At 39.5% G+C, this 26,974-nt stretch overlaps 1 protein-coding gene across 9 annotated transcripts in view; it reads right to left on the bottom strand.

Annotated features, from left to right (window-relative positions):
- The window catches only part of CAMSAP2 (calmodulin regulated spectrin associated protein family member 2), a 162,665-nt gene that overhangs the window by 119,702 nt on the left and 15,989 nt on the right, over positions 1-26,974 (bottom strand). For 8 of the 9 annotated variants that reach the window (XR_006273763.1, XM_038412793.2, XM_038412792.2 and 5 more), the window contains exon 2: positions 26,071-26,330. Coding sequence is in view for 7 of the 9 variants with exons in the window: in XM_038412793.2 (XP_038268721.1) it covers positions 26,071-26,330 (260 nt within the window). In the remaining 2 variants the exon portion in view is untranslated. Of the gene's footprint in view, positions 1-26,070; positions 26,331-26,974 lie in introns of those variants that run through there. The other variant, XM_043490889.1, reaches the window with a different exon arrangement.

Here is a 26,974-nt window from a genome sequence, read left to right as displayed (position 1 = left end):
CCCTACTCTATGGCCATGGAGGAAAGATTTTTTTTCAGCCTTAGAGCACATTAAGACAATCGCAGACACAGGACGACAACCGACTATCCAACGTGGCTTTACTAACCATCTCAAAAAAGGAACTGCTGTAGTATCTGCGCAGGTTACCAGATTTCTATGACATAGTCACCAAGCCGATTTAAAAAAAAAAAATAGAAGAATGGATTTGTTATTTCAGTAGAAAGATTAGGTAAACAAATTGTGACAATAAACATCCCTGTACTCAAACCCTACACACTACTGTAATAATCTTTGTACAAAATATGCTTTGTATGGAAGCCCCATTTACATAGAAATCACATGGGGGATGGGAAGCACACAGGAACAGAACAATATAAGGATATCCAGCCTCTTGAAACAAGGTAATTGAACTTCACAAGATACAGGCAAGAACAGATCCCATCTTTGGCATCCATCACTAGACAGACACATGAAGCCAGAGCTCTTGCAAACTGAGAAAGATGGGTCCTTCAACCCAGGATGGAGGGGTTGAAGTCTCTGAAACTGAATATTAGTGAGGAACTTGCATAGGCAAAGATCTTTCACCTAAGACGACAAAGAAAGCCAGCACCTTTTACTTCTGTGGAAGGTCCAGAACTAGGAAAAAGTCAGCCATGGCTGGGAATAACCATCACTGGAGAGGGAAACCATCTTGAACGAAGCCTGTATCTTGGTAGATCAAGTTTTAGATCTTTAAAAGTGTATTTAGTTCTGTTTTACTGGTAAACTTTCTATCCTCATTCTTTATACCTGAAAGCATTTAATCCTATGTATAGTTTGTTAATAAATTTATTTCATTTTTACCATAAACAAATTTTCAGTGTGGTATTTACCCCCAGTTAAGTTAACAACCTGTGATGTGTTTTGTGTCTTTAGAGGAACAAAAACCTTATTATTTCTATGAACAGTCCAGGAGAGGGCTGGACATTGCAGAGCACAGTGAATATGTGGGACGGGGAGTGTGCCAGTATCACCCTGCAAGCAGTACAAGCCGCAGGGCTGCAGACAGGCTGCTGCGGTCAGAGCTGCAGAACCAGGGCTGTCTAGCACACAGACACTCTGAGTGTGACCTGCATGCTGGTAGGCTAGTTAGAGTGGTCCAGGTTGCAAGCTGCAACAGCAAAGCAATGTGAGGCACCTAAGGCTACCCCGCAGTGGTCTGGACTGAACAGAATATTAATGATCAGTGAGTTATTAGTTTTCAAATGATACCTCACGAAGCATATTTTGTACAAAGATTACTACAATGGTGTGTAGGGAGTGACTAGAGAGGTGCTTGGGTGTCTCACACTTATTTGTATATTCTCACCTTTCATTATATTTGACTACTGCCAAAAAAAATTATTTGGTTTATCAATCACTATGTCTACGTAAGAAAAAAAGATTTTTTTTCTGTCATCTAAAAAGTCATTGCTTGCCTTACAAAAAATGCCACAGCACACCACTGCTAACATAGCTTCCCTTTTTGATCACTGTCTAGCTCTCCAACCCATTCTGAGGATCTGCCCCCTCTCTCCTCAGGAGCCAAACAATAACACTCAAATTCAAAACCCCCAAAGTCCAAGCAAACAGTCTGGGTGGAGCCCAAGTTTCTGTGTCTCTATGCACCTAGTGACATATGTTCTTTTAGTTTTCACCCAACAACATACCCATCATACTACTCCGCTTAACAATATTTATCTTATAGCATCATCTCTTATCATACAATTTCAAATTCACATAGTCCATTCTCTAAACAAGTGTACTTCTAATAATGTAAAGTTGTATTAGTAACAAAGAAATGTGTTTGTATCATATGATTTTTAAACTGACAGTGTCCCTTTAAATGCAAAGTCACATAATATAGGAAAACAGTTTAGATCCTTAGACACCCAACTTTGTGCTTTAATCATAAGAGTATGCTTCCTTGATATGTAACCAGAAAGATCTGAGTATAAATTACTGATTTTTTTTATTGTTAATTCCAAATTTGCAACAGTTGTATGATTTATAAATGTAGATATTTACATATGGAAAGTGAGACAGAGCAATGCTTTGAAAACCAGGGCTCAAACATCTTATCTTGAGAAAGTATATATGTAAATCTGCATTCACAACCTTTTAATATTCAATGACTTATTAGTATGTGTCATAAATATAAAGGGAAGGTAAACACCTTTAAAATCCTTCCTGGCTAGAAGAAAAACCCTTTCACCTGTAAAGGGTTAAGAAGCTAGGATAACCTCGCTGGCACCTGACCACAATGACCAATGAGGAGACAAGATACTTTCAAAAGCTGGGGGAAGGGAGAAAGCCCCTCTCTCTGTCTGTGTGATGCTTTTGCCAGGGAAAGAACAGGAATGGAGTCTTAGAACTTAGTAAAGAATCTAGCTAGATATGCGTTAGATTCTGATTTTTTTAAATGGCTGAGAAAATAAGCTGTACTGAATGGGATGTAGATTCCTGTTTTTGTGTCTTTTCATAACTTAAGGTTTTGCCTAGTGGGATTCTCTATGTTTTGAATCTTATTACCCTGTAAGGTATTTACCATTCTATTCAGTACAGTTTTGCAGACATAAATGGTAGCGTAGACATGGCTTTACACTCTGTACTTTAGTTCCTCAGGGTGTTGTGAGGATAAGTCCATTACAGTTTGTGGATCACTCTCATACCATGGTCATATAGGGTCATAGAGGTACGATAGCTAGATACCAGATACAGATACATATCTCCCATGATTTTAAAGACAATCTCATGATTTGTTGAGATCTGATTAATGATTTTGTAATTATTGGGGTTGGCAGTAGTGTATTCATTTCATGTTTGGAAGGTTTACTTCCAAACATGAAAGTGGGAACTAAATGAAAGTTTCCATTCTGCCCAATATGCATCTGTCAAGGAGGAACAGGGGTTTGACACCACTGCTTTATCAGCAATAAGAACACATATTCAAACCAAATCCTTGAAACTCAAAGCACTATACATTTAGGATATTGCTACAGCTGCTAACATCAAGAGCCATGGCAAATACCAGAGCAGACATACGGAGTAGAGTAGACTATGGAAAATACAGTTCCAGAGGCCAGCAAGATTAATAGTATCCTGGGGAAAATGACAATAGTTGATAAGTAGTCAATTTCTATTGTGAAGTACTTGGGCTTTAGTACATTAAAAGAGACTTAGGACCTATAAGTTTTCCCCCCAGATAGAGTCAGAAATCTATTATGATTTTGTGCACGTATGCGCGCGCGCGCACACACACACACACACACACACACACACACACACACACACACACAGAGTTCACCTGCAAGCTGTACTAGAATGCAAGACATTGAGCTGTTGCTCATTCACAGCAGACATGTGGATTCAGACCATGACCACAATGTCTTTCCTTAGTCTCACAGACCGCTGAGTCAGAGAAGATTTTAACAGAAAAATGAGTGGATCTGTATTATAAGATAACGAGACCAAAGGCACATAGTTCCCATCATACTGATTGGGTATCTGGGCATGATTAATAAGTGAAAGATTTCCAAGTGAATGGCACAATAATCGTGAAAAACTATCAATTAAATAGCAACATTTGAGGTGGTTCTCTCTCATCCTGCAACTTTCTACTCATGATGCATTATTAAAAGAAGTTTTAGTGAGACATGCGTATGATCATCCAGAAGCAACCATTAAAATGTATTTTGATCTTGCTTGCAAACCAAACAGGAACTAGAAATGGACCTTGCCATTAAACAGCTACTTGAACACATAGCCACAAGATGGAACTCTACATACAATGATGAAAAATGTGGTGGAGAACAAATGGGCTCTGATAGTTGCCTGCTACAAGGTGAAAACTGAGACAGACAATGAAATATTGCAAAAATAAGCTTCCAAATTTGAGGCCTCTGAGGAGTTAAATGGCCAGCTAAGCTCTTTAAATGTTTGCATATCTGTGGTGGTGCCAGCTATCAGGACTATCAGGTGGTGCCAGCTATCAGAAGTGCCAACTGATGACATCACAGTCAGAAAACAGAAATGTTAACTTCTGCATAGGAGCACTTCATTAAGAAAGTGAGGAAGCATACAGAGCAACTTGTGTATTGATACCCCTTTATCTCTCTTACCCATAAACAAAGAATTTTCACCTGAACTATAATGAAGCCATTACACGTATGCTGGATGAAAAAAATATAAAAATAAAAATACATTAAATACTGGAGAAGATCAACCAAGAAAGAAAACATTAACCCAGTCTCCATTAAAGACAGCCAGTGACTGACTCCCAAAATGACAATACTGGAGAAACTCAGGTTACGCTGTAATGGAAGTCACACTGAAATGCAAGTACAAGAGATGCTATTGATTGTGATTGGTTGTATTACCCAGATTCATTTTTGGAATCCCACAAAGCTATCCAACCATAAAAGTAGTTATTATCTGATGGTGTCCTTCCCCCACTAAATAATAAATTAGTCACATAGTTAATACAGATAAGAAATTCACAAAAATGTTTTCAGAGTTATGAGTTTGGAAAACTGTACTGCTAAATTCACCATAACATTTACTTTTGTAATCTGAATATGAAAGGCTAGAGGTTATAGTTTCTTGGTATACAAACTGAAATTATATATTTCACTTTCAGAAAGAAATAATAAAAAGTTTTAGGCCTTGCATTTCACATACATTGCTAGCTATGTTTTTTGATGACACTTATTTTAAAGATTTCATCCTTTTTCAAAATAGGTCTTAGCTATGAAACAACTTAAAAAACAGAAAAAATTAATACAAAACAATTACAGCAAGTACTGTATACTGGAAAACAGAAAGTCTTAAAAGAAGTGTGAGATTTTCATTTATCTTTTCTTTTTTAAATATTGGGACTACTAACTAATCCTCTATAATTCATTATTTTTATGGATTCAGTTGATGTTTTGGGAAAGGTTAAGAGTTGTCTGAAGGAAATTATCTAAAATATATTTTATTTTCCACACTAAGACCTTGTGTACAATACAAGCATAATTGAGTTTATTTAAGTCATCTGAAGCAGTTACAACCAACTTGGTTGAGTTGTGTCCACACAAGATTTTTTCCCCATACAACAGACATGAGTCAATTATGTATAGCCATACCTCCCATACCACCTATCAGTAAATTCTGGGAAAATCTGGGCAGCTATCCCATAGTGCCTCAGCAGGTACAGAGTGACTAGAGGATATGCACAGAGTACCACCAGCAACAATGGCTCCTCTTTCCACTCTCCACCCCATAGTGAACATTTGCCAAATGTATAAATTTCCTGGCTTAGAGGATTCAGGCTTCACAGCTTTGATCAACAATAAGGAAACACTGGGGACAACCCGAGACAAGCTGAACGGTTTGACAGCTACTGGGAATGCTCATTTAGTCTGAGGCCTTCCACTGACTGATGCAGTTACTAACTAGAGACTGCTTAAGCAATACTTGCTAGTTTTAATATAGTTTTCAGTAACTGGATTTAGCAGGCCAAGTGTGTCATGTGAACAACTGGAATTTCTCTCTAATATTTTTTGGTTGGTTTCTCCCCATCTCTCTCCTTTTTTCCCCCCTTTTCCCTCAATTTTTCTTTTCCTTTCATTATTATGTCCTTTTCCATACTTTTTAATTTGTTTCCTCTCCATTAGCCTACTTTTAGCTTATAAAGTCATCAATTCCAAGGCCAGAAGGGACCATTGTGATCTTATAGTCTGACCTCCTGTATAAACACAGGCCACAAAACTTCCCCACAATACTTACTGGAGCATATCATTTAGAAAAACATCTAATCTTGATTTAAAAATTACCTGTGAGCGAAATTCCTCCCTGACCCTTGGTAAATTGTTCCAATGGTTAATTACTTTCACTGTTAAAAATATATGCCTTATCTTCAGTCTGAATTTGTCTAGCATCAGCTTCCAGCCATTGGACTCTGTTATACCTTCCTCGGCTAGACTGAAGAGCCCCTTATCCAATATTGGATGATTTAACTGGGACTTGGTCCTGCTTTGAGCAGGGGGTTGGACTAGATGACCTTCTGGGGTCCCTTCCAACCCTGATATTCTATGATTCTATGATTCTATGATTTGTTCTCAGTGTAGGTACTTATAGACTAATCATAAAACTTGTTGGGTCTGGAATCTCATCATGTTTCTTTACACATGAAGTAAATGGCAGAGGACTAATTTTGTTAAATTAATCACATCAGCAGCATCTCAAACTCAGCCACCTCTTGCACATGTTTTGCCCATAGCCCTTCCATTTAAACTCACGCACAAGCTGAGCAGATTTTATTAATCTCAACTTAATTATGGGGGACTCACTTCAACCTCTAGTTTTTTCCACTCTGTTTACACAGGCTCTCCTTTCCACTTCTTTATCACACACATACATATGTAAAGGGACACTGGCCCCACCTTTGGAAAAAAAAAGGATTTAAGTTACGTTTTGTTACAAAATCTGCTAGAAATTGTAAAATAGCATTTCTTTCCCAAACAGTTTTGTCCTTTATAAGCAGGAATTGGATATTTTTCTTTCTGTGTCTATTAGAATAAAACCCTATATGGTCCTGCACTCCATTTGTTAATCTCTGTTTGCCCAAACCATCCAATATGTCACAGTCCTAGAAAATTGTGTTGGTTAATTAAACTGAACTGCTTCTGTAAGCAGGTTACTTTCTCGAACAGTTACAACACTAAAGAAGTGTGCTATAAGAATTGCTATTGTTTACAGAAATATAATTTCTCTGTGACAGAGTAGGTGAACTCTAAAAGTATTAATTATATTTTAGGACCCATAAAATATGCCCAATCTAAGATTTTTCTAACATGTATATAATTATGTCTAAGTACTGCATTTTGAGATCTAAAACTACCAGATTAAGGTAATTTTGAGGTAAATTGTCTTTAGAGGTCCGAGAGAAAAGCAAGTCACTAGATAAAACAAGAATGGAAAAGCACAAACTAATTAAAATACTGTAAACTGAAGTTTTAATTCTTTCAGAAAGGAATAAATCAAAGTATCTAAAAAGACGACAGAACTCAAGTTTTTTGATATACAAAACAAATGAAAGCTGTTGCATGTATGCATGCAAATACTTCTACTGCACATCGGTTGTTAGTGACGTCAGTCTAAGTGACACAATATGAATGTATTCAACATACTGCCTCCTTGTAAGTTTATAGGTGGTATTGAAGAAGCTCCTTTTAACCTTTAAGGTTCTAAATGGTTTGGAGCCTGCTCATCCAATGGACTGAATCTCTCCCCATGCCATATTGCTTGATGGAGGGTTCAAGATTCAGCACACTTGTTTTAAAAGAGATGGAGTTACTGGCAGAATATTTTCCACAAGAGGAATTTGACTCCGGAACGTGCTGCACTGTGTGGTCCAACAGTACTCAGATATGCTAAGTGACCAGGAAGGTTTTTTTCTGTCTTCATCAGTCCAGTAGGTTGCAATCATTTCTTTCAGCTATAGACCTTACTACCATATCTTTGTTAGGCTTTTAAGGAAAACAGGAGTGTACTGAGGACTGAAATGTGTGTACCAGGGCTGGGAATTGCAGCTGGAGTGATTCTCATCTTGATTTTGGGAAGGCTGGTGGTCTTAATTATTTTTGTACAAATACAAGTGCACTGTTAATACACAGCAAAGGTGCAGAGAGCCCTAGCTTTTTCCACCTATCCAAATGAAACAAACACACACACACTGTTTTTTTATGAATTATATGGGTTTTTTAAACTAAGACAAGTTGATTATTTAAGATTTAGTTTATTCACGCAAGAAACTTAAGATAGTTGTTTTACTGTTTGAATGCAAAGAGAGCTGTCCCTCCATCAAAAACAAACTACGGTATTTTTATATTTGGAGAACAAAGCCAATAGTTTTCACAAAACAGTGACAGAAAAAGTTGCTAATAATTTTCAGGAAACAATTTTCAAGAGACCAGTACTCTACCTGCTATCACTTATTTGTATAGCAGCTCTATTTAGACTGTATGCTTACTTTCAGTGCTATAAGGTTCCAAAATGATGCTGACAAGCATCAAACAAATGGTGACAGAGTACCTTATCTCAGTTTTATACACCTTTCAAAACTTCCAACTTCCTAACTAATGTTCATTTGGAATTAATACAAATGTAAACACCAACTGACCATCAAGCATTGCAAGAGACATTAAAGTACATCTCTTTAGGTCTATAACCATTAAGTTAATACAAACAGAGGGAGAGAGAAAGCAATATGGTCAAAATGGAGGAATCAGATATATGAGAAAACAACTATTTTAAAAAGTCTTCTAATATAAAACTTATGCACATGTTCATAAATGATCTGTTCAGAAGACAATCCTTCTCTGTCAGAGGAAAGATTGCTACACTCAAATCATGACTTAAATGATTTAAAAGAATCATTTAACAACCGTGGGAAATACAAAAGTCATCAATGTATCATTTTATGTGTAGAAAAGACAAACATGCTACTACTGTGTTTGATTTTGGAGTAATTTACAAATCTGTTTACTACTATATTTTTTAAAAGATTGTCACGGATGAGTTGGAAGTATGCCCTTTTATTGAACAGTAGTAAAAATTCAAATAAAATACCATTTAAAACTTCACGAGCTCACATCAATGACTTGGAAGCCCATTACAATTTACTGCTTTTTGTTAATTACCAAACAATGGAGCAAACAAAACACATCTCACAAAATTTACTCTAAAAAAAAAGCTGTTTTAATTACTTATTGAACTATCTGCAACAGAGTTTGTAAAAAATGAGTTAATTCTATGAGATCTCATTAGAACGCTCTGGGCTACCACAGTAAACCTTTGCTGACAGTTGAGGACAAACTGCCAGGTTTGTATTCCCAGATTAGCAAAATACAGATTAGCAGTATTCCATTGTGCAACTAATAAAGCAGCTGCTCCAGCCTAGATGGTATGTATTGTATTCCTTAAGCATTCAATATGGTTTTGACCCTTTACTGCTATGTGTACACATTACACAAAGCTGGAAGTGAAGCTCTAAACGTTTATGTTATAGTTTCATATCTCTTACTAAATACAGTTCATGATTTCCCGTAATAGGAAGAAACCACTGCTCTTTTAACAAAGTCACTGCCAGCTACAAACATCCAAAATTTTTAGCTTATTGACATTCATCAAAATTGCCTAAAGCAGGGTTTCCACCAGAATTTTAGTAAAGAGTAGCATGCCAGCATGAATACTGAAGGCACAAAGTAACACTGAAAAGGTCTTTTTAGATATGGTAAAGGACAACCCAGGAATTTTTCTTTTAGAACAGCTATCATAGAATATCAGGGTTGGAAGGGACCTCAGGAGGACATTAGTCCAACCCCCTGCTCAAATCCCCAACTAAATCATCCTAGCCAGGGCTTTGTCAAGCCTGACCTTAAAAACTTCTAAGGAAGGAGATTCCACCACCTCCCTAGGTAACGCATTCCAGTGTTTCACCACCCTCCTAGTGAAAAAGTTTTTCCTAATATCCAACCTAAACCTCCCCCACTGCAACTTGAGACCATTACTCCTTGTTCTATCATCTGCTACCACTGAGAACAGTCTAGATCCATCCTCTTTGGAACCCCCTTTCAGGTAGTTGAAAGCAGCTATCAAATCCCCCATCATTCTTCTCTTCCGCAGACTAAACAATCCCAGTTCCCTCAGCCTCTCCTCATAAGTCATGTGTTCCAGTCCCCTAATCATTTTGGTTGCCCTCTGCTGGACGTTTTCCAATTTTTCCACATCCTTCTTGTAGCGTGGGGCCCAAAACTGGACACAGGACTCCAGATGAGGCCTCACCAATGTCAAATAGAGGGGAAATGATCACGTCTCTCGATCTGCTAGCAATGCCCCTACTTATACATCCCATAATGCCATTGGCCTTCTTGGAACAACGGCACACTGTTGACTCGTATCCAGCCTCTTGTCCACTGTAGCCCCTATGTCCTTTTCTGCAGAACTGCTGTCTAGCCATTCGGTCCCTAGTCTGTAACGGTACATGGAATTCTTCCGTCCTAAGTGCAGGACTCTGCACTTGTCCTTGTTGAACCTCATCAGATTTCTTTTGGCCCAATCCTCTAATTTGTCTAGGGCCCTCTGTATCCTATCCCTACCCTCCATAGTATCTACCACTCCTCCCAGCTTAGTGTCATCTGCAAACTTGCTGAGGGTGCAATCCACACCATTCTCCAGATCATTTATGAAGATATTGAACAAAACCAGCCCGAGGATCGGCCCTTGGGGCACTCCATTTGATACCGGCTGCCAACTAGACATGGAGCCATTGATCACTACCCGCTGAGCCCGACAATCTAGCCAGCTTTCTATCCACTTTATAGTCCATTCATCCAGCCCATACTTCTTTAACTTGATGGCAAGAATACTGTGGGAGACCGTGTCAAAAGCTTTGCTCAAGTCAAGGAACAACACGTCCACTGCTTTCCCCTCATGCACAGAGACAGTTATCTCGTCATAGAAGGCAATTAGATTAGTCAGGCATGACTTGCCCTTGGTGAATCCATGCCGATTGTTCCTGATCACTTTCCTCTCCTCTAAGTGCTTCAAAATTGATTCCTTGAGGACCTGATCCATCAATCATTTTTCCAGGGACTGAGGTGAGGCTGACTGGCCTGTAGTTCTCAGGATCCTCCTGCTTCCCTTTTTTAAAGATAGGCATTACATTAGCCTTTTTCCAGTCGTCCGGGACTTCCCCCTTTCGCCATGAGTTTTCCAAGATAATGGCCAATGGCTCTGCAATCACATCCACCAACTCCTTTAGCACTCTCGGATGCAGTGCATCCAGCCCCATGGACTTGTGCTCGTCCAGCTTTTCTACATAGTCCCGAACCACTTCTTTCCTCACAGAGGGCTGGTCACCACCTCCCCATGCTGTGCTGCCCAGTGCAGTAGTCTGGGAGCTGACCTTGTTGATGAAGAAGAGGCCAAAAAAAAAGCATTGAGTACATTAGCTTTTTCCACATCCTCTGTCACTAGGTTGCCTCCCTCATTCAGTAAGGGGCCCACACTTTCCTTGACTTTCTTCTTCTTGCTAACATGCACACTTTGTTACTCTTAACATCTCTTGCTAGCTGCAACTCCAGGTGTGATTTGGCCTTCCTGATTTCACTCCTGGATGCCCGAGCAATATTTTTATACTCTTCCCTGGTCATTTGTCCAATCTTCCACTTCTTGTAAGCTTCTTTTTTGTGTTTAAGATCAGCAAGGATTTCACTGTTAAGCAAAGCTGGTTGCCTGCCATATTTACTATTCTTTTTACACATCGGGATGGTTTGTTCCTGTAACCTCAATAAGGATTCTTTAAAATACAGCCAGCTCTCCTGGACTCCTTTCCCCCTCATGTTATTCTCCCAGGGAATCCTGCCCATCAGTTCCCTGAGGGAGTCAAAGTCTGCTTTTCTGAAGTCCAGGGTCTGTATTCTGATGCTCTCCTTTCTTCCTTGTGTCAGGATCCTGATCTCAACCATCTCATGGTCACTGCCTCCCAGGTTCCCATCCACTTTTGCTTCCCCTACTAATTCTTCTTGGTTTGTGAGCAGCGAGTCAAGAAGAGCTCTGCCCCTAGTTGGTTCCTCCAGCACTTGCACCAGAAAATTGTCCCCTGCACTTTCCAAAAACTGCCTGGATTGTCCGTGCACCGCTGTATTGCTCTCCCAGCAGATATCAGGGTGATTGAAGTCTCCCATGAGAACCAGGGCCTGTGATCTAATAACTTTCGTGAGTTGCTGGAAGAAAGTCTCGTCCACCTCATCCCCCTGGTCCGATGGTCTATAGCAGACTCCCACCACGACATCACCCTTGTTGCTCACACTTCTAAACTTAATCCAGAGACCCTCAGGTTTTTCTGCAGTTTCATACTTGAGCTCTGAGCAGTCATACTGCTCCCTTACATACAATGCAACTCCCCCACCTTTTCTGCCCTGCCTGTCCTTTCTGAACAGTTTATATCCATTCATGACAGTACTCAAGTCATGCGAGTTATCCCACCAAGTCTCTGTTATTCCAATCACATCATAATTCCTTGACTGTGCCAGGACTTCTAGCATTTGTGTATAGGCACTTGAGATAACTCGCTGATTGTCCCTCTCTCTCTGTATGAGGCAGGAGCCCTCCCCTAGTTTAAAGCCCTCCTCATTAGGTTAGCCAGCCTCCTTGTGAAGATGCTCTTCCCTCTCTTCGTTAGGTGGAGCCCATCTCTGCCTAGCACTCTTCCTTCTTGGAACACCATCCCATGGTCAAAAAATCCAAAGCCTTCTCTTCGACACTTCCTACGTAGCCATTCATTGACTTGCATGATTTGATGGTCTCTACCCAGGCCTTTTCCGTCCACGGGAAGGATGGACGAGAAGACCACTTGCCCCTCAAACTCCTTTATCCTTCTTCCCAAAGCCACGTAGTCTGCAGTGATCCACTCAAGGTCGTTCTTGGCAGTATCACTGGTGCCCATGTGGAGAAGAGGAAGGGGTAGCGATCCGAGGGCTTGATGAGTCTCAGCATCCCTATATCGAAAAATATTTTAGATTTCACGAGGTATTGAGAGGATTGATATTTGTATACCATTTTGAAAATATAAAGCTGAATATACTGTCAGTAATAAGTATTATCAAGGTTGCACATACTATGCAGCCAAAGATGAGGGAAGTAAAAGACTTAGATACATTACTGGGTATATTTTCCAATGCTGCAGCTTCCCTGTGTTTGCTTTTTAAATGAGTATTCACAAGGTTTGAGAGAAGAGGAAGTTAGGCAGCATCCGAGGAGGCAGAAGTAAATAAGCAATCTGGGGGAGGTTTTTGGAGAATGCTCTTACCCTCAAGAGCTCTACTGAAGTACAGCCCTTGCTGCAGCAGGGTTTAGGAACCTGACAGGACAAATAGATTTCTCTACTTGTGGAGCTCCTATGCGATACAACAGTGGCTCTCAACTAGGGGCCTAGGGCCCCCTGGACGGCTGCCAAGCAAGGCCAGTATTAGACTTGCTGGGGCCCAGGGCAGAAAGCGGAAGCTCCGCCAGGCAGGGCTGAAGCCTGGGTCCCCACCACCTGGGGCTGAAGCCAAAGCCTGAGCAACTTAGCTTCAAAGGGCCCCCTGTGGCACGGGGCCCCAAGCAATTGTCCTGCTTGCTGCCCCTTAATGGCAGACCTGGCTTTTATATGCAGAAACACCAGTTACTGTGGCACAAGTGGGCCAAGGAGGTTTTTAGATTTTTTATGTTGCGGGTGCCTCAGAAAGAAAAAGGTTGAGAACCCCCTGCTCTCCTGGGAAGGTGCTCTATTCCATGAACCATAAGAACTCTACCAGAGAAAAGGCAAAATGGGCTATCAGGTCTCTCTTCTGCACATCTTCATCACTCCATGCTGAAGATAAGCAGCAAAGGATTTCTACAGGGCAAGCCTAGGTGCTCAGCAGGCAAGCATATCCTTTTGTAAGCCTTCCCAACAGATTAGTTTTAACAGCTCCTTTGCTGCAGCTCTGAGGACTCTTGTACCTTAACCCATTTCAGTGGATCAGTCTCCCTATTGGCTGCTCCTATATTCTCCTGGGGAAGAAAGGACATTAGAGAAGACCTGTGGTGGCAGGCTAGGTTAGAATGTAGTGGCTTTCTTGGCTGCATTACTGAAAGGAGATTTGTAATAGCCAACTGACACTGGAAGATTTACCACACTGAAGGGCCTTGCTGGTAAACCCAGGGACACAGCTCTCCATATATGAGCTTCTTGACACAATCTCCAGGACACTACGTTACTTATTAAGGCCCTACTTAATTCACGACATTGCAGATCCTGCAGTATTAGGCTTCCACTGCAATGGGTAGCAGACAACTGGAGCCCTGAGTGGTCAAGGCAGGGGCTCCTGCTGTCAGCCCCTCCAAAATTGCCACAAATAATTAAGATCCATTATTACATTTCCATGATTTTCCATGTCTTGTCCGCAACTCAGTCACAATTATTTGACAATCATCCCACGATTCAAGTACGGCCTTACTACTTATTCTTTTTTCCCCCCACCATTTGTCTCTCTGCTCTACCCAGTCTTTCTTCTTTTATTCCACCATTTTGACAGTCAATTTTGTCTCCTCCCTCATCCCCTCTGTCATTTATGCTCTTGTTCTCCATCTTATTTTTGGGTCTTTGCAAAATTTTGCAGCATGGAGCATGTGGAAGCATGCAAAGAGAAAGTGACTAGATTAGGATTCATCTGCAACTCTTCCATATGCAAAACACTGCTATGTTTGATGCAGAGGTAAACTCGCTTTCCCTGGCTAGACTAGTCTGGTTACTCCTGCATCACATACACAGCTGCAGAGGGGCTCTGATAAGGAATGCAAGATCTTATTTCTTGTCCTTTTTCCACTGGCTTACAGTGTAAAGAAATTCTGTGCTGGAACACTGCTGCAGATGTTGCCCAGGGTGTGTTTGGGTGAAGACTAGACAACTGATCAGATGCTACAGTGATGGAGGCCATATACAGAAGCATGGTAACATGCAATGTAAACTCCCAGGCTGCAGGCCTTGGTAAAGGCCCAAAAAGGTACTGGGGCTGCAGAGGAGCAGCCTGGGAATAGGAAAAGGCAGCAGGTCCTAACCCCTTGTCAATGATGAGTGGCCATTTCACTGCAGTCTGCCCCAGTGAGCAGGGGCTAGCTGATGACTGGCAGTAGCCACTGAGGCAAGGTGGGTTTAGAGGGATGGGGGATCCCCTGGGAGGGGAGACCCAGAGCATGGGGGTACTGCTGGGGCAGAACCCCAGGGTAAAGGGCATTGGAAGGGACATGGGGCCAGCGGTAGGCGAGACATTGGCCTGCAAAGGGTGCTCTATAAGCTGGAAAGAGCTAATTCCCAGACGACCAGCAGGAAGCACTGCACTGGTGAGTCATTGTCTTGCTACAGTTGGTAACACTTTAGCTCATACAGACTGGTGATGTACAGCTGCATATGTTGCGCACTTCAAGTTGTGAATTTTGTTTAGCCTTCATTTCCTTTTACACCAGCCAACCAGCCCTAGTAATCCTCAAAACGCTACTGTAAGGGTAACAAGTTTGAAGACAATATGGAAAATTCTCTATATACTGCTAAGGCAGTTCTTAAACTTTTTTTTTTAATTTGTATGACGTTTCTTAGTCTTCATTCACTTTCAATTCTACCATCTTCTGCTCATTTTAGTCTTAAAGTACTCAACCTACTATCTGTTACTTATATTGTACCTTACTCAGTTAACCTTGTTTGGATGTTTTAAAGTTTCCAAGTTTTTTACTTTTGCTAAACATTGATGCTAATTACTAAACTGTCAGCCAATATAGCCCAAATAATTTATACAATACTTCAAGTGGAATAGGGGATTGGAACAGTTGTCTCATCTTGTATTGTATGGAGAGGACCTCAGTATTTCTTTCCAAGATACAGTATTTTACAACACATACTAACACTCTTCAGTAGGATTTTTCTAAAATGATTTCCTATGTTCCTATTAAGAGTCCTAAATGTAATCTGTCACTTTAAAACCTTCAATACCTTCGTCCAGTGGTTCCCAAACTTGTTCTGCTGCTTGTGCAGGGAAACCCCTGGGGGGCTGCACCGGTTTGTTTACCTGCTGTGTCCACAAGTTTGGCTGATCGCAGCTCGCAGTGACTGCGGTTTGCTGCTCCAGGCCAATGGGAGCGGCTGGAAGCGGTGGCCAGTACATCCCTCGGCCCGTGCCGCTCCCAGCAGCTCCCATTGGCCAGGAGCAGTGAACCCTGGCCACTGGGAGCCACAATCAGCTGAACCTCTGGACGCAGCAGGTAAACAGCCCGGCCCACCAGGGGCTTTCCATGCACAAGCGGAACAAGTTTGGGAACCACTGCCTTAGTCTAATAACTTTTCTTGTACTTGGCAAGTGTTTTAGTAAATTGGACTAGCAACTTATTTCAGGATAGATCTGGGTCAGTCATTTAACTGAAGTGAACAAAGGGATACACTTCAATGTTAAAATAGTCAAGATTTAAATCATATTGATATACAAGGTACTAGTACTCATTTCTCTGCTTCTCCAACAAAAGTCCTAGACATACCTCGGATTTGATTAATGTGGACAATGCGTTCATTGCTTTAAAACGTTTGCATAATAAACCACTTTACAGTGGCTTTGCAATAGTCATGTTGCATATTCTTTGAAAAGAATTTAAATACAGGAAACTGTTCCCACTCCCATCATAAAGGCAATCTAAATGGAGGATTTAAATAGGTTTGTACCATGAAAAACAAATATGGCACTTTACTACTGCAGGAACATCAACTACTAGGTGGGAGATGTCATAAAAATAAAGGGAAGGGTAACCACTTTTCTTTCTACAGTGCTATAAAATCCCTCCTGGCCCGAGACAAAATCCTTTCACCTGTAAAGGGTTAAGAAGCTAAGGTAACCTTGCTGGCACCTGACCCAAAATGACAAATGAAGGGACAAAATACTTTCAAATCTGGACGGGGGAAAAAGTTTGTCTGTCTGTGTGATACCTTTGCTGGAAACAAATCCAATGCTGCAAGCCTTCCAACTCCTGTAAAGTTAGTACGTAATCTAGCTAAAAATGTGATACATTTTCTTTTGTTTTTTGGCTTGTAAAATTAGCTGTGCTGGAGGGAATATGTATTCCTGTTTTTGTGTCTTTTTGTAACTTAAGGTTTTGTCTAGAGGGATTCTCTGTTTCTTTTAAATCTAACTACCCTGTAAAGTATTTACCATCCTGATTTTACAGAGGGTGATTCTTTTACCCTTTTCTTTAAATAAAATTCTTTTAAGAACCTGATTGATTTTTTTCATTGTTAAGATCCAAGGGTTTGGGTCTGTGTTCACCTGTACCAATTGGTAAGGATATTATCAAGCCTTCCCCAAGAAAGGGGGTGTAGGGCTTTGGGGGGGGATATTTTGGGGGAAGACATCTCCAAGTGGTCTCTTTCCCTGTTCTTTGTTTAAATCACTTGGGGGTGGCAGCATACTGTTCAAGAACAAGGCAAAGTTTGTACCTTGGGGAAGCTTTTAACCTAAACTTGCAAGAATAAGCTTAGGGGGTCTTTCACGCAGGTCCCAACATCCGTACCCTAAAATTCAGAGTGGGGAAGGAACCTTAACAGGAGCCTAGGATTCACCTCTACCAGCTAAATCAAGTAGCAATAAAACTTGCCCATGCGACATTAGGGTTTTTAAAATGTATTCATTAAACTTGTATCCAACAAATTAAAATCCCTCCAGCACAACTCACTTTGTGTCCTCTAGACAAAGCCTTAGGGTGTGTTTAGATGTTGGAATGTATTTACTAATATCCTAGTTTAAAGACAAGGCAGGGTAGACTAATATATGCCGACCTGGTTGAGTTATGCCTGTCATGAGTGAGTTTTCACTTTCTGGTTCAATACTACTTTGCTTGCCCATTTACAAGAAGGTTAGAAAAATAACTATTTTTTATAAAATCTTAAGACAAATCAATTTAGACACATGGCTCAATCTGTTCAGCAGCATCCAAGTAAATAGGAAAGTATTACAGTACTGCAAAGTGTCTGCACAACTGTATTTCTAAGCCAATTTCTCCAAGCAAGGCTCATTCACAATTTATATAAACTTCAAATTCAGACTTTCTGGAGATGCAATGTATTTAATATAAAAGAAATTATTTTGGAACGGTTCCATTGTAATGCTATAATTTCATTTGAGTTTTTCCTTTCAAAGTAGGCTGTCAAACACAAAAGCGCTTCTTTATTGAACTTGTACATTGCAGTATTTACAGTGCAGAAAATAATATTTAATCTTTTTATTCACTAAGTATACAATGCATAACTTCAGAAAAAAAAAACAAGAATATTCTGCTCTTCAAGTCCTTCCTCGGCATAATACAGAGACTTCAATATCCAAACTGATCTGTTTGACTGTTCGTTTGAATATATTACAGATGTTTAATTCTAATTAGATATTACTGCAACAATCATCCTAAATCAACTACTCACATTTACACGACAGAAAACTGCAACACATTTTCTATACAAGACACAGACACATTCAGAACCATGCAGCAATGTCACATGGTAAAACACCCGGGGGGGGGGGCAGAGGGCACCACCCCTTGCAGCTCCCATTGGCCAGGAACAGGGAACCACGGGATCAAAGTGAAAGCAGGCTAAGGGAGCAGCCTGACACACTGCCCTTTACAAAAAGGTTAAGTTAAAATATTTTATAAATCACTGTGCATGTGTGAAAATTTGAGATTGTTGCAGTAAATAAAGGGTTGACTAATTGAACAGTATCTTCCCAGATAAGGTCAAAATTTAGCGACCTTGTAAATACATTTATTAGATGATACTTAGTATGTTCTTCACATCCTTCACTCCCATCTTCCTGTATTTGAATGACTATACATGGAAACATTTGGAGACATGGCTCATTTTTTCTGAAGATAGGTGAAGTTAGATGCAGAGTATTCTCTGGTCACAATTTTCTAGACTCCAGAACTTATTCTGAAGCTAAATTGTCTACATTTCCCTATGCAGGAGGAAGACAAGTGGGAGGTATTTCAAGATGATCCACTCTGTGTTGATCCTTTACTCCCTCCCCCTCAAAATGCCAGGCCTGCAGTAGTAACACTTTGGGCTCTTTAACCTTCAACAAAACACATGCAGTCTTGTCTCCCCTCTCTCCAATGCATCTCCCCTGCACCTGGATGGACTACAGTTTAAGAATTTCTCTAAATCAGATACATGGGCAGATTCATATGAAAATTTTGCAATTTAAAAGTATTTGAAAACTCTCTCTTTACCTGAGGAGATACACTATCATTTGACAAAAAAGAAAAGGAGTACTTGTGGCACCTTAGAGACTAACAAATTTATTTGAGCATAAGCTTTCGTGAGCTACAGCTCACTTCATCGGAACGTAGCTCACGAAAGCTTATGCTCAAATAAATTTGTTAGTCTCTAAGGTGCCACAAGTACTCCTTTTCTTTTTGCGAATACAGACTAACACAGCTGCTACTCTGAAACCTGTTATTTGACAGAATTGTAGAAAGTTACTAAGTCACATTGAGATGATTTGTTGTACTGTAATATTGCATCATCACATAATTACGTTGTCACAAAAATGGCATCATATAATGATGCCACATCATGCTATAATATCCTTTTCACATCCCTAGAACTCCTTCCTGGATGCAGAAAGCAAAGGAAGGGATAATTACTATAGTCCTACCCAATAGTGTTCAATCCCTTCTCACCTAAAGGAAAGAGGTTAGTCAAATGAATCCAAATGGTTCCCATGCTACAATTCTGCTCTCTCACATGGCTTATTTTGCTCCAAACATGTAAATTAGATAATTTAGAGATCGTTCATGTCTAGGATCAGACACAGCAAGCGGAGGACCAGTCAAATATGTGAATCTGTAAAGGACTGCCCTGAGGTTTTTTCTCCCAGATGATGGGAGAACCTGAACACAACCCAGTTACTTGCAGTGGGCGGCTCCACCTGGTTCCTTACTACTTAGAATCATACTGTTAGAAACGACTGCAGGGGTCATCGAGTCCAATCCCCTGCCAAAATGCAGAACTTGTTGTGCCTAAGCAAGCCAAGACAGATTGCTACCCAACCTCTTTTTGAGAGCCTCTAGTGAAGGAGCTTCCATAACCTCCCTAGGCAGTCTGTTCCATTGTCCTATTGCTCTTAAAGTTAGGAAGTTTTTCCTGAGATTTAATCTACATCTGCTATAATTCAGTTTGAACCCATTGCCCTTTGTCCTGCCCTCTGTGGCAAGAGATGACAACTTTTCCATTTTTATTTGTTTTTTATGGAAGCCTTTCAAGTATTTGAAGACCACTATCCTGTCCCTCAATCTCCTCTTTTCCAAACTAAATATACCCAGTTCCTTCAGCCTTTGCTCCTATGACTTGCATTCCATCCCTCTTTGTTGCTCACCTCTGGATTCTTTCCAGTTTCTCTACATCCTTTCCATACATTGGTGACACTATAGCCCAGCTGAGGCCTAACCAGGGGCAAGCAGAGCAGTACTATCACCTCCTGTGACCTGCATGCTATGCCTAAGTAAATGCAACCTAAAATTGCCTTTGGTTTTTTTGCAACAGACTTGCATTGCTGACTCCTGTGATACACCACTTACTCCCAGATACTTCTCAGCTGTGCTGCTGCCGCCAAGCCAGTTATTCCCCCATTCTGTATTTATGCATTTGGTTTTTCTTCCCAAAGTGTAGCACCTTATATTTATCTTTGTTGAATTTCATTTTGTTGCCTTTAGCCCAATTTTCCAATTTATCAAAAACCCTCTGAATTTTACCTTTATCCTCCAAAGTAGATTTCATCAGCATGCTCTCTATTCCTAAATCCAAATAATCTGCTCCCGGGCCACTGCAGGTGGCAAGAGGGACCCCCTGTGCTCCCAGGCCACTGTGGTCAGTGGGGAGACCCCAGCAGCTCCCAGCTGTGGTGGGTGGCAGGGGGGACCCCAGCAGCTTGGAGCCGCCAGCGGAGGGTACCCTGGAGCTCCCAGCCCCTCCCCCCCAGGCTACCCATTTTGTCATGGGTATTTTAGTAAAATTGAAGGACAGGTCATGGGCTTCTGTGAATTTTTCATTATTGCCAGTTACCTGTCTGACTTTTACTAAAAATATTTGATAAAAACTTAGCCTTACCTATCATCCATGATTGACATGGCCAGAGACACCTTCCTCATCAGTCTGAGGATTATACACCACACCAAGGGACCCAATGAAGAAAATGTTTGTTTATGTAGATTTTTTACCAACTCTACAACAAAAGAGTATCCCTCCCAGTCACAGGCCAAAGAAAACTGACCTACATGCATAATGGAGCACTTTGTTAAAAAATACTAGTAAGATTGGGCTTGCAATAAAAAAAAAAAATCTATATTTGTACTGAATTATCTACATAAAACATGAAATTCTCTATTCCTCCAAATTTGGCTCTGCCCCACTGTTAGAGTGGATATATCCTCACATAAAATGACTCAAAATAGTGGGAGTAAACAAGAACAGTTCACATATCCTGCCAATTTCAGTATTCTATCATTTGACTTTTAAAAGGCCAAAACCTAAAACATTTTAGATGACTATTTTGCAGGTGAAAGTTTAAAATTTTTTTTTTTAAAAAGCACAATTGAAAGGGGAATATGAAAGTTAAAATCAGTTCACATACTGATCGACGTACATTGTCTGAAATTATTTTTATATTTGGTTATTTAAGAGTTCAGGTTTACAAGGTAAAATAGTGAAAGATTTATTTAAAAAATTTGTCCTGTTGTAACAACTGTATTATGCAGGAAAAAAAATGCACTGTTTTCCATCTTTAAGCCTGCCAGTGCCAGGATAGTTTATTACAAATGGAATTTGCCCATTTAAGACAGGTGATTCTGCATTTTAACTGAGAACTTGAAAGTCTTAAAATTATATTACTGAAGAGTATAAAGTTTCTATTATGAGAAAAAATATTAGTTGATTCTCTTCCCTAATTCTGGAGTCCACATTTTCTCCTTTGTTTGGAGAGACCAGAGAGTTAGAATAATTTAAGTGTAAACAACCTTTTTATATCAGGAAAAACTTTTAAGATGTGCTGTGGAGAGGCACGGTAATATGAAAGAATTACTGTTGGTGCCCCTGGAAGCCCTTGTTAAAATTCTACCTCTACATGTGAATTAGGGTTGGAATTATTTTTCCTGCTCTCAGAGTCCATTCCATTGGGGCTCATACAAATACTTAAGATCATCAACCTGTTTGCTTTTATAATAGGTCAGGACATAGTGCTTGTCCTGGGCTTTATATCAGATTAAAGGGAAACAACTGAGAGCCCTTTTTTAAAACAAATGGCAGCAATGATGAAGCAAAAATGCAGCTCAATGAAGTTGTAGCCTACTACAGTACAAGAAAATATGTAGCTATTGTAAAGCAAAAACATCTAGGAAAAAAAGTATTACAAAGTTCCCATAGTCTACAATTATGAAATGTGGCATGCTTTCTGAAACCAGAAGAAAGGAAAAAATTCATTGAAGTTTAATATTACACATGTCCTCAAACAAAACAATATACACCTGACATGATCTCTCTGTGGAATAAAAAAAAATCCCCTTACAAGTACTGTATTAATATAGACCTGAAGAATACTATGTTTTTCCTAGGGGGGAAAAAATAAAGGCAAATACTATACATGTAAATAAGCCAACCATTAAAAGGGATCAAAACTAGAGAAAAGTCATGTTTAAGACTTTTTTGCAGAAGGCATTAAAAACAATGTCAATTTTCCTGTGATTTGGTTCAACCAGTGGCTCTGCTTTTTAGTTCAACTGGTGGAAGACTGTCATAAATTAAACAACCAAACTCCACTACATACAACAGAAGGCTCAGTTGTGTTTTAACTTCTTCCCTTTCTGCAGCTGTTCCCCAATTAATTCTTTCTACAGTTGAAAACTGAACCAGATCTAGCCTATTCTAACATCTTCTGACTCAAATACAGAAGAGCAACCACCACATGACTATTTCAAACACTTTTTGCACTAGAGCCCCTCTATCCTGGTGGAGTTGCATCACAGAAAACTGTTGAGAGGTGTTCAGAATTAAAGTTCATGTTTATGGTGAGAGGTGACACAAAGGGTGTTGTAACAAGGAAAAAAAGGTTTCCATGCTCTCAAGCCTCCCACAGTTGAATTAGTCTACTGCTCTAAGCACACACAGCTGAACATCTACCACTTTATACATTTCCTAGACACAAGCCCTTCCCTGCTTCTCATTAACATGAAGGCCTTGTACCTATTTGGGACTTCAAAACAAAACCATTAAAACCTTTAAGTACTAACAAGATTTTTTTTTTCTTCTTCTAAGATCTGAAGAATCTAGATAGGTGACCAGATATTTTTTTTTTTTTTCTGTCCTCCAGGCTCCAGTCACTATGTCTGTAAACTGAAAATTTATGGTGCTGAGATTACATTGAATGGGAGGGAGAAGATAGGAAGCACCATTCATGTAGAATGAACAAAGGCTACTGACAATTAGTTTAAACACTAAATATGTATGTATGTATGTATGTATGTAAGCTCCCTCAAGATGGTTAAAACCACCATCTTTGGCTACTAGAGTGGCTCTCAGAGGCTCTATCAAGCTGTGGATATTACAAATGTCTTGAACCATGTCAGTTGCATGGCAGGATTCATTCTTTATTAGTTAGTTTACTATATGGAGGTGGTGTTCATTCCTTTTGTCCAGAATACTGGAGGTGTCTGAAATAACCATCTCTGGACTTTGTGGGAGTTCCAGAATTCTATGAAATGATCTTCCCTTGCTACTATCAGTGCACTGTTCAAAACAGCCTGTTGTCTTGCACCACATAACTCACTCCTCACTTCAGAGGAAGTTACCCTGAGCAGGAAGAGAATGTCAGAACTATTTTCTGCCATAGTATTAAAAGGTTGGGGATTCCTTTAATTCAATGTTCGCAAAAAGGACAGTTGAGTTTATTTGTTATGAGTTATCCATTTTTTAAAAAAAACCCTGAAGCTGCTTTAAGGAATTTACTTCTGTGCATTTTTTAAAATAAAATAGGCCTAAATATTTCCTGGCAATAGAAACATGATGCAGATTAAGTCATGTTAACTGCTTGCTCATAATCTCACACTTTAGAACAAAAAAAAAATTTTTTTTTAGCAACCTGGGTTTCTAACCAATTTATTGTGTAGATATTTCTATTCCCAGACCAGTGCTGCAGAAGTGCTCAGACCACAAAAACTACCAAATGTAGTGCTGAGCACCTTTCAGAAAGTAGATTCCAAGTGAAAGAGATCCAGAAAAATTTGAAGCCGTAGGTTCAGCTATTGGGTTGATGACTTAAGTCATTTTCTCACTATGCATCTAGAAATAGGAATTATGAAAAACAAAAGAAGGTTCCTTGTAGCAAATCTGCCCTCTAAGTAGAGGGAGAGAAACAGAACCAACCTGTAGATTATCTTCACTAGATCTATGGGCTAAAGGCAAAATACTAGTCCCAGTGAAGTTAAGGGGAGTCTTGCAATAGACTTCACAGGGGCCAGGATTTCATTTAAGGAGTCCACAAATCCTACCAGGCATGGGCTGAGTTTACTCATTTATATAGCTTCTAGCACACTGATTGGGGCATGGTCACTAGTAGAATACAAATAAAGTAAAATGTCTCCAGCAGCTCAATTTTATGTATTGAAGTCACATTGTGATTTAATAGAATTGCTTCTAAATTATCTTTTTTAGTGGACAGCCATGCTTCATCTCTCGTTACTGTATTTTTAATATGTTGCATAATCAACCAACAGCACCCCTTTCTCTCAATCATATGTAAACAAATCCAGTGACAGAACAACATTTTAATTATCTAAAATGTATCCATTCTCCACAGGTGAGTGTGTGTGTGTGTGTGTGTGTGCGCGCGCGTATATATATATAATTACACACACACACACACACACACACACACACACACACACACACACACACACACACACAGAGAGTTTTAAAAAATTTGATTTGTAAGAAAAGGCTGTCTTCAGAATATAGTAACTGTTGGAACCAAAAGCCTTTGGTGAGCCTGGCTTTAATTAGTATTGTAGTTTGTATTAGGTACAGAACTGAATATTGACAATATCTGTTATCAGTTTTACCATTTGTTTTGTTCTCTGGAATGTTTTATACAGATTAAGTAACTGATAGGAATACTATGTATTGTTGTATTGGACTATGACATTCTGTTATGTCATTGAGAATTTGTTTTTTAAAAGAATCTCAATACTGTTTTAAAAACCACTAAAGAAAAAAAAAGAGGAAAATTCCACTTGTTCAGGGCAGATTAGTAAAATTGATATCAGGGTGAACCTACTGGATTTAATCAAAACTCTGGTCTTTGCCCTTCAAGACGCTAGAGGTTGAAGAGTTGGAAAAAGACAGTATTTCCTTTCATACACAATCACAGTAACATACCTACAAAGGCAGCTGTGACAAGATATAAAGCACACCAGCTTCTTCTCCCCTTCCAAAGCTAACTATTTAAATTGTAGCTCTTTAACCTGATTAGCTGTCACTCAGCATCCCTAAAAAAATATAACCTTCATGTTACAAGTTAGTCTATAGGAATATTTTCCCAGAGTGATCCAGTCACAGATGTTCCTGAGAAATCCCTTATGCTAGCTGCTGAAGCACTTCCAGTATTGCTTATACTTTCTACTGCAGTATTTTATGGAACACCCCTATAATAGGAAGGTCCAGAGAGTACACACAACTCAGAGGAGTTTGACAGACTAATGGTAACATTTACATTTTCATCTTATTTCCTCTACTTCAGAAACGACTAAGAAATAAAAGCCCAAGACCAGAAGTTATTCTTGACAAACTTCTTGTAGTATTCATAGAATAAGCCACTCTGGGTGGAATTCTCACCCAGTGAAGTCAATGGCAAAACTGCCCTGGACTTCAATAGAGGAAAGACTTCACCTTCTGCCTTTAAAGTCAACTTCCCACTTTAAGCTATATCAAGCTGTATTTCAATATATTTTTACAAAGTGAAAAGTTACAGCTAACCACATTAATAAAGTTAATTTATATAAAACCCACAAATTTATAGAACTATTAAGTATTCCCCACAGTCAATAAGTTATGAGCTATTCTTTAGAGGTAGAAAGAACTGGTGAAGAAGAAAGGAAATGAACAGACAGAGAAAAGTGCTATTAGAACAGAAACAGATGAAATGACACTTGAATTGTAGGAAGAAAATGTGTGTTGTTTTTGGTATCTGAAAGAATTTCAAAGATGAGATCTCAAAAACTGGAATCCTCCCTTATTCCCCATTTTGAAAGGGAGAGGGAAGGGGTGGGGGGGAAAGAAGTCCTTAACCCTCCCACAAGTTACCTGAATCTAGTCCTTGAGATAAAAGTAATGATGAGACTTAAGTCAAACAAATAATTATACTGCTATTAGAAGCACCAAGGGAAAATAAATACAGAAGCCACACTCACCATCTGAATGGGTTTCTTGTGCAGATCTCTTTCTGTTACCAACTTCTCTTGATCAGTGACGTAAAGACCTTTCTGTGCCAAGGCCTGAATAACAGCATCATGACCCAAAAGTGGTTTTGCAGCATCACTCTTGAGAATAAGACTTCCAGCACGACAGTAGAGTTCAGCAGATAGCAGTAAGTTAACAACAGGTGGTTTAATGTGTTCCTGGTCATACTGGTCTGTGTAAAATGGTTCTCGCAATTCCTCTGGAACATTTTCTACAAGAACCAAAAGATATAAATCAGATAAAACACTTCACAGTACTAGAAAAGGTACTGAATTTATACACACTTTACATAAAAGTTGTTAGCTAAGAAGTATCGCTTTTTATATAATTTCTACATTTTAACACATCTATGGGGAACCCCATTACAGAATAAGAACTGAACAATACAGTGAAGTGAAAGTTACTTATAAATGTAATATTGTTAAACAAAATTTGGCCCCAGGTATTAGCAGGGGGAGAAAACCCAGTGGTTTTACATTGCAAAGCACATCACAAGATGTGCTTTTTAAAGCAGCCTTAATTCAAAATGTCTTGGCTTTTCCAAGTTTATGGCCAAACTTTCCTTCTTTTCGTGTCATATTTCATAGCTCAAGCCACAAAGTCAAAATGTCAGTCAGCTGTGATTCAACACAACAATCTGTCTCATTCCAGAATTTTATGGAAATAGAATAATACATTCTAGTGTACATAAAACTTCTGGAGAAAAAAAAAAGCCATACCTTTTTGCTGAAATATGTAAACACTGTCTCAGGAAGTGTGTAACTGACTTCCTTTTAACAGAGTGCATTTCTCTTTCAAATGAATGGCTGCAGAGCCAACAAAAAGCTACACAAGAATTTGTCAAATTATGCTGAG

The sequence above is a fragment of the Dermochelys coriacea genome, chromosome 8, assembly GCF_009764565.3.
Source record: "Dermochelys coriacea isolate rDerCor1 chromosome 8, rDerCor1.pri.v4, whole genome shotgun sequence".
NCBI lineage: Eukaryota > Metazoa > Chordata > Testudines > Dermochelyidae > Dermochelys > Dermochelys coriacea.
Note: the sequence above shows the minus strand (reverse complement) of the source record. Positions and strands in the feature narration are given on the sequence as shown.